Source organism: Cavia porcellus, unplaced genomic scaffold (genome assembly GCF_034190915.1).
Source record: "Cavia porcellus strain 051 isolate PalLab524CR breed Dunkin Hartley unplaced genomic scaffold, mCavPor4.1 scaffold_9, whole genome shotgun sequence".
In the NCBI taxonomy this organism is placed as follows: domain Eukaryota; kingdom Metazoa; phylum Chordata; class Mammalia; order Rodentia; family Caviidae; genus Cavia; species Cavia porcellus.
The window spans coordinates 35,728,182-35,741,725 of record NW_026947492.1 but is presented as its reverse complement, the minus strand read 5'-3'; the positions used below and the strand labels follow the sequence as shown (position 1 = coordinate 35,741,725).

The 13,544-nt window shown below is 33.0% G+C and overlaps 1 protein-coding gene across 3 annotated transcripts in view; it reads left to right on the top strand.

Moving 5' to 3' along the window:
- The window catches only part of Cntn5 (contactin 5), a 1,085,282-nt gene that overhangs the window by 941,488 nt on the left and 130,250 nt on the right, over positions 1–13,544 (top strand). For all 3 annotated transcript variants that reach the window (XM_063256195.1, XM_063256196.1, XM_063256197.1), the window contains 2 exons: positions 10,535–10,662; positions 12,883–13,058. In XM_063256195.1, the coding sequence (XP_063112265.1) occupies positions 10,535–10,662; positions 12,883–13,058 (304 nt within the window). The remainder of the gene's footprint in view (positions 1–10,534; positions 10,663–12,882; positions 13,059–13,544) is intronic.

The window sequence follows — 13,544 nt, the reverse complement described above, 5'->3', positions numbered from 1 at the left end:
GAAACAGGATACCTTGCAGTATTTATAGACAACATAGTTGTTCTCACAAGAGCCAGGAACTGGAGGCTCATGCAACTAAAGATGGCTCTATAAACAAACAGCTTTGTCCAGAGTAATAACAATGTGCCAGAAGGAAGCACAGTGCATAAGATCCTCTGGTCCCTTGATAACTATTTTTTCCCTTCTTTGCTGCACAACGAAGAGGAAAATGCACCCAAAAGGAGGAGGAGAAAAGTGTGAAAAGAGAAACTCCTCCACATAGTTGGCAGGTTCCTGGATGTCAGGCACTTGTCATTACTGAGATAGGAAAGAGGAAAAGAGCAGCAAAAATTTAGAGATGAACTTTACCTTTGTAAGCAACTCTATTATATAAAAGCTGTGGGAACTTTTTGGAGGTCCAAAGTGGGTAGAAAAAATGGATAGAATGAACATAGTTAAGGGCAGTGATTAGAAGGTAAGACACTTCATGTTTGTTACCTATGTCATTTAGACTCATCAAGAGATGAGAAATAAGCACATAGATGTAAGAGACATTTAAAATATGGACTATATCTGACTTGATGCAAGACTTTTAAGGTTAAAAGAAATAAGTTATGGTTTCTGCATCAGTCTAAATTGCTTCCTAATTTTAGAAAACAAATGCCCTGGACATTTCTTACTTGGATATAGTTACTTCTGTGAAGAATTTATGATGGTTCTTAGTCTTATTTTTTTATCACAATCTTTCTTAAAAATAAGGAAATTATGTACTCTCTCCAGAAAAATAGGTACATGCATATTCAATATTAAAGGAGCAAGAGATAGAGGGAGTGAAAGAGAGAAGAAGAGATGGGAATTATAAAAAAAGAAGACGTGTTGTGTGCATGTACCGACTTTCCCAGATAAAAGTAAACATTACGTATTAAAAATATACTAATAAAAATAAAGTTAAACAAAGAATTTTAAACACACACATAAAATAGAAAAGACTGAAGTAAAACAATTGAGGAAAAAAAAATAAGTGAAGTCCTAAATATGTAAAGGCTGTTATACCTGTGGCAAATGCTCTTAGATAGTCTTCAGAAATAAAGGACAAATCTGTTGTTTTATCTTTTTTGTTTTAACTTCAAGTAGCTTCTATATTCAGCTAACAAAGAAGTGCCCTCATTTTTGCCTTCCTTTCCAAGCCCGGAGGTTCTGCAATTATTTGGTGGCTAAGCACAAAGAACTCTGAAATTTCTTTAGGATGCTTGCAGTGATGCTGAAAGCCAGAGGTGGAAGCCCATTAATTAAAGTAACTTCTGCACTTAAGTTTTCTCCCTTGCTTTCTAAAAGCTGTCATGCATGTCTCTCTGGGTCAGTTCACTTCTTTCTTCCAGCTAAGCAGCATCTAAAGGAAAGAGCATGGTGACAGCATAGCCCTGTCAAGTATGAATTGCCCTCAGCTTTTTAAAAATTGTACTGATCAAGATAAAAGTATGCGTTTCCCTCATTTCCATCATCTGTAAGAAGCATGTCTTGTCTTGTTACCCTTGAGTTTCCACTTCTGTCAATTGCTAGTGTAGGTCAGGACTTCTAGTAAGCATGTGATCTTATGCAAAGCTTTCTTTTGAAAAATTCTTTGGGTCAGTGTATAGTGGCATCATGTATAAATGTTTGAATCCAGCAGGTTTGCTTTGAAATCCAGCACATTTATTTTAGCCTTGTCTATCTTGCATTTTCTTCCTCAATATCAAGTGAGTGTAATAGTTCCTATTTTTTAGTAAGAATTAAGGTAAGTTAATGTATCACAAGTGCTTTATACAGGCCCTGGAAATAGTAAATGCTAATAAATATTATCAAAGCCCATTATATGCAATTGCATTTTTAAAAGGGATTTTATATGTTCTGGCCCTTCATTATTATCTACAAAAAGCGAAGTGGTCCAGCACAGCCTTGGGCAGTGGTAGAAATCTACAGCACACGTGCCACAATGTGCTGTTTGCATCCCTGAAAACACTAAAAGTTTCGCCATCATTGTTCTAGTGTCTTACTCAGCTGAATTTGTGGAGTATCTAGTGCTGGGTAAACCTTAGTGCCAGTTACTGAGTTGTCTATGAAGACAAGTGAAGCAGTTACAAATGCATCAGGAAGGCACTGACAGGCAGGAAGGGCCCAATTAGAGAGCCTGTGTGAAAACAGAGCTCGGCACCTTGCATACTGGCCTTACGGAAGGTAGTAGATGGTGATGAAACCCAGTTTTATCTAGAGTAAATGAGACAATATTCTGCTCACATAGTAGTTAGGAACAAGAAATATGCAAGAAAATGTGTATGAGGCCTTACACTTTAAAAGTGATCAATCATCACTTCTCATTATAAAACCATTTGAGGACCTTCATAGGTCTTAGGCTTTTTTGTTTTTAAATGCTCTATCCCACATTTTATCAAAAATCATAAAATGTAACTCTATTTCATATAAAATATATATTTATTTATGTAAACAAGACAATTATATTCATAAATTCATAATTACATTTATGCTATTATAAAATTTATATTCCTAAATTTATAATTGAAATTGATGTTATATTTTATGATACTTTAACATTATCATTGAAATTATTAATACCATGGTAAAATTTTAATATATTTTCCTACTTGTAACTCTTGTGTAACAATGGAAGACTTAAAATTGACTGTTAGAGCATTGAAAATAATATAATGTAACACTACAAGATTTTTATTCTTTGAGCTGACAATTTTTTTTTTCACATTTCAATCTCAGGCCTTGTAAAATGCTACAGCTATAGGGATAAACTGATAAAACAACTTGTTTATTTTCTACTAAGGAAAAATGCAATAAATACATGGATAACTGACAAATAAAAATTAGGAAAGGAATGATTCTAAGGATGATAGATGCGAGTTCAGGTATATCACACATTTTAGAAGTTACAAATAGGTAGGGATCTGATCATTGAGTGAAGAGTATGTGGTTTGAGACAAATAGAGATGTGGTCTCCAACTAAAGGGTTGAACACTTCAGAGGATATAGGAAGTCCATTAGGAAACACAAAGAAGATAAGGAGAAAACGAGATATTTGCTTTTACTTTTCATTTTCTTTATAAGTTCTAACATTGACTGTTTGATAGTGTATTCAGTATATTAGTATAGTATCTAGTTGTGTGTCTACATAATGCTTATGTAATTTATAAATGAAACATTTGGAAAAGCATTACAAGGCATTTTAGAAATCTACAATACATGGTAGATAACAATTGAAGTCATGACTAGGTGGTGAAAATCTTCAACTCTTTTTCCAGGGTATGTTATTTTGTAATCAATGAGAAACCATAGGGAGAACAAAGGGAAGAATTCTTAGATCCTTAATTTAAGAAATTATATCCAGAAGCAGTGCACAATTTGATGGAAAGAATTTCATGAGGCCTTGAGTTCAATTCTCAGTGGGTGGGGGTGGAAGGAGTAAAAGCCAGAGTTTAAAAAAATAATAAAAAGAATTAATGTCTAGCTATGAGTCATTTTACCTATTCCATCCTGAGCCAGAACATAGGTAAGACTAGTTTTCAACCCTCATGTAAGATGCCACCTTCCCTGGCCAGGCACATATCCCTCACGTTGATGAGTGGTCCCCACTCTGTATTCCAAGCAGCTCCTTGTACAAGGCCTTTCTGAACCTGATTACACAACATTGTACTTGTCTAAACCTTCTTCTCTACCTAAGGGTAGGTTCCGAAGGGTAGGAACTAGGTCTTACCCATAATCCCATTCCAGAAACTGTCCAAAGTAACTTGAATTTAGAATCTATTCAATGAATAGTTGATAACGCTAACACTTTACTCTTCAATCTTTTCCAGTTAGTGAACAAACTCCTATTGCTCTTTAGATTTTCTCCATTTGGCATTTATTATCTCCTTTAAGTATAATTTGAGGTATAATTGTCTCTCTCATTGAGATGACAGTCATTTCATTCACTGACAAAGAAGATTAGGTGTAGGTGATATTTAAGTTTCTTCCATTGTTAAATCTTGTTTATCCATGCTCTTAGGAGATATTATAAAAAGGCATGTGAAAGAAGTGGACCTATATGTTCAATCCAGGTCACATCTAAGGCTTTTAGTTTCAAGGTGAGAAAAGCCTTTTCATAGAGACTCTCTTTCTTGCTTGGTTATGTCCTGTGAGCTGGTTATAGCCACATACCCATCTTGTAGCCAGGATAAAAAAAATCTGGAAAGGATCTCATTTTATAGGAGGACATGTCTTCTCCAGAGAAACCAAGTAAAGACAAAAGTAAACGTTACCAGCTTTTGTGATCCATAGAGCAGATGAGATTAAGAACCCTGATCAAATGATCTGTAACAAAACCCTAAGGCTTATTCCCTCTTCTACCAAAAGGAAAAAGGCATTTGCCCTTTGTGCTGTGTATCTGTGGTTATTAACAGTACATTGGCTATCAGACTTTTCCAAATCTTATCTTTTCTTCCTAAAAGCAAAACCATTGCATACTATGCTCTGATTTATTTCATCTACTTTCATCTAATAACATACCCTAACCCCTTCTGAATTTTTCCATTGCCCATTGTGTGCCCTCTTTTCTAAAAAGCTCTATTTCTCAGTTCCTGAAGTTCTACATCAAACTTATTCTGCATATTTCTTGAAACTTTCAGAATTTATTGGTCTTCTCTTCTGAACTGCACAAGAATTATTACTTGATATAGAGTTTTACTATTCTATACTCTGTGTGAACAATAACAGCCCTACAATGTTATGAACTGTGCTTATGGATCATGAGAATGAACACTGTTAAGCTGACTATGCTACCCAAAACAATCTATACAATTAGTTCACATCAAAATACCAACAACATTCTTGAAAGAAATACAAAAACACTCTAAAATTCATGTAAAACTACTATCGACCAGAAAAGCCAAATCAATCCTGAGGGCAGGGAGAAGAAAACAAAGTTGTAATTGTTATAAACCCTGGCTTGAAAATATACAACAATGATAAAGTAAGCAAAAACAGTTTGTTATTGGAATAAAAACATAGACCTATGGAACATAAAACCCATAAATAATCCATGTTCATACAGCCACCTGAATTTCCACAAAGCTGTCCAGATAATACACTGTAAGAAGCACAGTTCCTTCACTAAATATAGTGCTGACCTGGTTGGATTTACATATGCAGAAGAATGAAAATATATCCCTTCCTCTTGGTGTGTACAAAAATCAACTCAAAATCGATCAAACTATAAACCTGAAACTACACAATCACTGCATGAAAGCCAGTGATATAGCTTAAGCAGCACAGCACCTGTCTGGCAAACACAAGGTCCTGAGTTCAACTCTCACTACCCCCAAAAAAATATACTGCACAAAATTAAGGGAAACAATTCAAGGCATTGGAGTATACAAGGTGTTTTTTGTTTGTTTGTTTGCTTGCTCACTTGCTTGTTTTTCATAAGATCTCAAAAATACTGATAGCAAAAGTAAAAACAGACATGGATATTATATCAAACTAAAACTTCTACCAGAACATAATAAGATATAATCACAGAATGGAAGATAATATCTCAAACCTATTGATCTGACAAGGCACTAATATCCAGAATGTATGAAGAACTAGAAAAGATTTCTACCTCCACACAAAACTGAATAATCCAATTAAAAATGAACTAAAGTTATGAACAAAAACTTTTCAAAATACCACTGACACATATCCCAGGAGAATATGCAATACTCATTCTCAATAATCATCAGGGAACTACAACCAAAATTACAAAGGGATTTCATCTTACCTGTTAAAATGGTTATAGTCAAAATAGAAAAATACTAGCAAAAATGTAGAAAATGGAAACTTATATGCTGTATTGAGAATGTGAAATGGTGGAGCCATTATGGAAAATAGTATGGAAATTCTTTAAAGCTAAGAACAGAACCACCATATAATCCAGTAATTTCACTACTTAGCATATATTCAAAAAAATTCATTATATCGAAGAGATACTTATACTTCTTGTGGATTGCAGCACTCTCCACAATAGTTAAAATAAGGAATTAGGGGCTAGGGATTTAGCTCAGCGGCATAAGTGCCTGTTTGGCAAACGCAAGGTCATAAATTCAATCCCCAGTACCAAAAAAAAAGAAAAAAAATGGAATCAATCTGGTTATGCATCAATAGATAGAAGAGTAAAGGTATGCTAAAAGGGAAAGGGATAAAAAACTTCTACAATATGTATATGTAACCACTCCCCAAGATGATTGTAAACTGCATAAATTACAAAAAATACTAATAAAATAAACAAGAAAAAAGTCTCCACACACATATATGATATATGTATGTGTGTGCACATAATGAAGTATTCAGTTGTAAAAAATGAGAGCCTGTTTTTTGTAGCAGAATGGATGGATCTGGAGGTCATTATATTAAATGAAATAAGACAAGCAGATCAACACAAATACCATATGGAGAAACTAAAAAAAAGTTGTCTCATATAAGAATAGATTGAAAGTTCTATACTTGGAAAGGTAGTGTAAAGGTGGATGGAAAGTCACATTAAATAAGGGACAGGGAACAACCACAGTTGGAGAGGAAGAGTTATTTCTGGTTCTCCATGGCATATTACAATACGGTAACTATTGTTTGAAACTATTAATGTCATTTCAAAGTAATAAGACTATAAAATTCATAACATAAGTAATGTTTAATACTTGAAAAGATAAGACACTTATTTGATTACTAGACATTGTTTACATATTTTAAATTACTATAATGTATCCAAAGAGATGTCAAAACATGATCTGAAACATTTGAAAAACTATTACATTGTGGACAATGAATAATATGATACATCCATTCTGAACCATTTTGAAATTTTGTATAGGGTTATATATATAAAATTATTATATGACCTAGCAATTGTGCTCTTGAACATTTATGCCAAAGAAATGAAAATGAAATGAAATGCAAAAATATGTATATAAAAGATCATAGCAATTTTATTTGCAAGGTTGAAAAGTAAAGCTTCCCTAGATGCCCTTCAGCAGGTCAACTGTTAAGGCAAACACACTAAAGCCACTCACAGAATACTACTCAGCCATAAAAGTAAACTACTGCTTCCAGCAACAGTTGGGATAAATCTCCAGAGAACTAAGCTGAGTGACAGAAAAAAATGGCCCCTAAATTCATGCTTTAAGTTTCCACCCCTATGAGAGTTTTAAACCATAATAAAAATTTAAAATAGAGGATAATAAGCCCCTGCCTGGGCTTAGGAATTAGAAGATTGGGATCGGGTGGGAGATAAAGTGGTTACAGCTATAAAAGGGAGAGTAAAGAAGTACTTTTTTTTGTTAGAATCCTTCCGCATCTTGATTGTAACAGATGTACCCAGACCCAAAAAGATGAAGACAGTTTTATAGAAATTAAAACACACACATGATTAAGTTTCAGTGGGAAAATTCTAATAAGATCAAAGGATTTTATGTGTTAGCTCTCCATCACTATAACAAACACTTCAGTAATTAACTTAGCAAAATTTCTTTCTTGCCCACAATGTTGGAAGTTCCAGTTCATGATCAGTTGGTTACATTGTTTTGAGCCTATAACAAGGCAGCGTATCATGGTAGCAGTCTCTCGCAGAGTAAAACTAAGATGTAAACAAAAATGAGGAGACTGAAAACCACACAGTTTTACTACCTAGAGATTTTCCAAAAGGCGTTACCCCTTAAAGTTTCCACTTGCAATGTCATCCTGAGAATCACATTTAATACACAGACCTGTGCAGGAAATTTAAGATCCCAACTATAGCACAATACCAATGTCTTATAAAGATACTGTGCTATGATTTAAAATGTAATTAGTGGTACAATACAAAGAAGTGAGCAAGTGACTTACATATATATGGCCAATTGAATTTCAACAATGATGGAAAACTAAGAAAACAAGCAGTGTCTTCATTTGGGCTGCCGTGACAAATTATTAAGTCTGGGTGGGTTAATTATTTCTCATAGTTCTGGAGATGAGCAAATCCAACAGGATTCTGGTGAGAGCCATCTTCTTGTGTTTTCCTGTGAAAGAGAGCAAAGAGGGAAAAAAGAAAATTCATTTATCTTTGTCTAAAGCACCAATCCTATCATGAGAGCCCCAGTCTCAAATCCTAATTATCACCCAACAACTTCATCTCAGAATGAGAGTAGCATTATATAAATGGGAAGACCCAATCAGTCTAGAGCAAATCTTTTCAAAATGAAAGCTTGGTACAACTGGCTAAATACATGCAAAGTAAAAGAATAATAATTTTCATATTATAAACAAAAAATTATCATAGACAAAGCTTAGAACTAAAAAGGCTAAAATCTCAATGAACAAATTCTATAATTACTAAGTAATTTTGTGTGTAATAATGAGACATAATAACATTAGCTAATCTTAATTTTCTTTCTTAAATTAAAAAGTATCTGACAAAGTTTTAAATTTTGAATTCAAAGAATTTTGATTAAATTACAATACTTGGCAGACAAGTATTATGGTATTTAAACTTCTTTATCCCATCAAGTAACAGTTGACCAAAGTTCAATGTTGTTCATATACTATCTTTTAAAAAGAATATGTTTCTTCCTGCTAGTAAAAAAGCATTTATCTTAAACCAAGGTGAAAATATTGCCAATATCTAAGACACATTTATTATTGTGTTTTGTTTTGTTGAGACAGTGTGTCTCTATGTAGTTCAGGCTAGCTATGAACTCACTATGTAACCCAGACTGTCTTGGAAACCATGGCTATAGTGCTGCTCAGCCTCCTGAATGCTAGGATTACAGGTGTGTGCCACCACAGACATATTTATTTCCTTAAAAAAGATGAGCTTTTGTCTAAATTTCCCTCCTGAAACATTAAAATTTACTCTAGTTAGTAAAATCCATATAGTTTCAAAATAATAATAAGCTTCAAAAATTTAGCAATTAGATAAATCTCAGTAGTCTGTACTTTTTATGAGGATGCCTATTTTTTTTACAAATAATGTAATATTTGTTTTCAAAATATATATTTTGTAGCACATGTATCACTGGGGCTGAAATGAAATAAATTAATCCCATTCACTCTGATAAAATTGATCATTATCTAAATAATGAAAAGAATTACAGGATTATATAGCTTTTCTTGACAATGTGTTTTCCAAGTAGCTCAAACTAGTATCTCTCCTAGACATAGACTAGAAAATCAACTTATCTATTCCTGCCTTGGCTTTTTTCTAAATTTATCTTCCTTCTTATACACTGTAAATCAAGTTTGATCCATATTGAAATCCATATGATGTTTTAAAACTGATATCTTTATTAATGGCAATATGTAAGCATAAATTCTTAAGTAATGTTTCAACAGCCTAGGATATAAGAACACTTGTTATGAAGTTCAGTCCTCTAAATAACTATCAGCTTCAACTGATTGGTAAGATTGAATTACATTTTTAGATAACATAGAAAATATAGACCAAACAGACTTAATCATTATTCTTGGAGTTTAGTTTAATATTATCATATTGCTGTAGCAAAAACCATTCTTAAAACAGAAGAATTCAGTTTTAGGACTTTAAATTCAGTGCAGTCACTGGCTCTTAACTTATGCAGCGTAGTCTCCTAATTCCTCATTTAGTTTGAACAAGTAAGTTCAAACCCTAACAACATGTCCACTAAAACCACAGCAGCTGCTTCTGCCACATTGCAAGTTGTATGTGTATGTAGTGAAACCCTAAGTTTCAGTAAAGGAGCCTAACAAGGAGAAAAGAAGCAAAGTGCTAATTAAATTTGAAACCCATAAATTCCTGAAATGATGAATGTACAGGACAATACAGTAAATTGAAATGCCAACCTCATTTTCCTTGAACTTCTAAAACTTTTTAATAATGCTTTAATCTTTCTCCTTATAAAAAACTGAAGATCCATTTTTAACACGGGTCTTGAAAGAGCCCAAATGCAAACTAAGGTGTCATTTTCTTGCGTTTAAGACACACAGAGAACTCAGGCGGCACCAGGTCAGGCTTCCACAGCCTTGCAGTGCTGGTGACAGTGTAGAGAAATCCCCATAAATCTTCTCTAGGCCATATATGATTAACTTTATGTCCTCTACTTGTCCTCTGTGTTTTACACTGTTTCTGTCTATATTTGATTTTTGAGGTGACTCTTGGTTTGAGGTAAAATTTTCAAGTTTAATATCAAAATAATGCTAGGTGATATTATAGTAACGAATTGTAATAAGCAAATTCTGGGTCACTTTTTCCCACAAGTTAAGAAATGAACTATTAAAAACTGTTGAAAGAAATATAGTCTTAAAAAAGAAAATAATCTATAATTTCCTAATTCTTTTGAATACAGGAAGATATTAAGTGGGGTCACTGGATAATACTTTGAATGGTGAAGTGTTTATATTATCCCTGTATATTTTCACAGCAATCCTTTATTATATTACCTTAGAAGGATTTTCAGATCTCATCAGAGTTGCTAATTGTTTAGTTGATATGCAGTAAAACAGGAAAAAAAAACTTTCTAATAATTTTCAGAATAGCTATTCTTCCAGACGGGAGTCTACGGATCCTAAACGCCTCTAAATCAGATGAGGGAAAGTATGTTTGCAGAGGGGAAAACATCTTTGGTTCTGCTGAAATTGTAGCTTCAGTGTCTGTAAAAGGTAAGAAAATGTAGCTCAATGTTTTGCAAACATAATTTCAGGGTCTTATCATAAGGACAATACATAAGATATGCACATATATATGTTTATATTTATGTGTATGCATGCTGTAGTTTCTGAAATGCATTGCAAATACAGAACATACAGCCAAAATATACTTTTTTTATCATTTAAAGGACCAAACAGGAAGGAAGTGATTATTAATGGAAATTTGGATATTTTGCTTTGAAAATTTTTTTGAGAGGGTCAAGAAAGTTCTTAAAGTTTTATTCAGTATCTCAAAATGTTTACAGATTGCTCACCATGTTGTGATTTTTCCTCCACCTGAGCTAGAGATGTCCCCTGGTACAGCACTTGTATGACTTGTGGGGGACCTTAGGTTGTTGGGTCCCCAACACTGCAAGAAAAAAAAATACTTTTTGGTCTAACAAAAACAATTTCAGCGTCAGTCAGGAGTCCTCCTTTGTTGTCATTTCAACTGGATATTTCCAGGAGAAAAGAGTAGCAGAAAGAGGAAATCAATAAGTGGTGAAGGTGGATGCATCAGATGTTGCTTTCATTGATGTTTGCTTCAATAGAATTTTATGTCTTTATTTTAATATAATAAATGTCACTGCTTGTATATCTATTCATTTTCTAGTTCTAAATGAACTAGGTTTCAAACCAAGAACATTCATTTGTCCACAACTCAATTATATCTCAATTTTTTAATTGTGCATGTGTTTTACAATAAAATATACTTTTTCCATAAAAATATGAACATTTTTACTTTGGAAAGGGAGAATATTTGTGGAGATGAATGCTAATGATGATTCATAATATTATGTTGTACTTAATGATAACCTGTACACTTAAAAATATGTAAATATTAAATTTCTCTGTCCTTGAAGATGAAAATGTAACTATAATGGCCAACAGCCTGGAAGCTTAGAAAAGTGTCAAATGTCAAGGGAAGGGAATAACATAATTTAGAAGATGTTCATTTATACCATATATCGGGAACCCTTCCATTCTTTCCCTTATTCCTTCTACATGCTAAACTTTTCATAACAACTTAATCCTGAATCCATCAAAATCCTGATTTTGATGACAAAAATAATGTTTTATGTCAATCACGTACTAAATAGATATATATTCACTCAGAACCGAAAACATTTTTTAAACTACAGTATAGAGTCACTGAGTATTTGGCCTGTATAACGCCAACGTTCACAATGGCCTTCTGGTCCTGGAATTGTCTTTTCTTCTCAGCAATTGATTAAAATTACTCTGTATATTAAAATATCTGACATACAGTTAAGAGAGGTACTTTATCATATTTTAACTTTGCAAACAGTTAAAATAGGAAAGGTAAGCTAATTTTTAATCACTGTGTCAATCTGCCTGTGGTATCTACATCCAGAAATCTAGTTAGCAAAGAAGATAAAATCAAAATCATATCTTCATCACCACTGTATTTTATTCAAGACAATAAATTTATTCAAAACAATAGATTGCAGTCATTTAATTACTCACTAAACCTTTAGATGAACATCTATATTAGTATTTATTAGTTCAAAGTTGTTGTAGCTTCAGTAATTTTTTTAATTCAGCAGAATCACAATGCAAATTATTTTTATCGAGACATTTCAAATTTAGTATTTTTATATAGCTCAATTAACTCAACTACAATCTATCTGAAATGATATTTATTTTATAATTACCCAGAAGTGTCTATTCTTCTTTTCTATACACACAGAGTTTTGTGGTGTACAGATGTAGTAAAAATTGGTATTCTGTAGAATTACATTCTTGTCCCTATGAGACAGTAATTGGAAAGGAGGTATTTTCTCTATTGGTTCTTATAAAGAAGTGAATTTTTGTGTTCTCCCCTTTATTATATGCAGCACTTTTGTTGTAAGAATATTTTATTTCTTTGATCATCCTTAAAGGATGTCAGAGAGGCAGAATCTACTCTTTTTTCATGTTATTCCTCCAGAATGATAAATTCAGCTTCTAGTTGTCTAATCTCTTCATTCAAGTTGACTTCTCCATAGGGACAGGAACTCTAAAATTATTAGTCCTCCAAAAATGCATAGTAAAGATGTCCTACCATCCAAAAAGCTGTAACATTGTATAGAATCCTTGTTTTTGTCTATTATCTAAAATGACATAGGACCAAGAGAAGCACTGTATCATGTTAATTATTATGTCATTAATATATTTTTTTTACTTTCATAGAACCTACAAAGATAGAACTTACTCCAAAAAGAACAGAGTTAACAGTGGGAGAAAGCATTGTCCTTAATTGCAAAGCAATTCACGATGCCACTTTGGATGTCAATTTCTACTGGACACTGAAAGGACAGCCTATTGATTTTGAGAAAGACGGTGGACATTTTGAAAGCATCAGGGCCGTAAGTTTATACACTTTTACTTCTTGAGTGATACTGTTACTTTTATAAATTTTGATGTAATTTTAAAGTCTTTATCTACAAAACAGTAGAACAATATTTGTATGAGTAAAACATTTACTTTCTTCCATTACTTTATGTCAAACTAAAAAGTAATTATTTTAGACTCCCAATAAGAAATCTGAGGTGTTGCATGACTTCACCATTGTAGGATCCCAGCTTCCTTGCCAGTTTAACATATTGTCAGTATTTTCACATTACATCTCAATGGTTGTTTTTATATTTAGTGGCCACTGTACTATTTAAACTGTGGATAGCAGTAATTGTGATATAATATCAATGAAATAAGTTGACTGTCCTACTCCTCAAGCAGTATTAATTTTTAGAGATTCTTTACTTTCTCACAAATCATAGAGATTAACTCTCAACCCCTTGTCATAAACGCATATTGGCCTTAAATGAACATTCATATGCAGACCTATTTCTTAT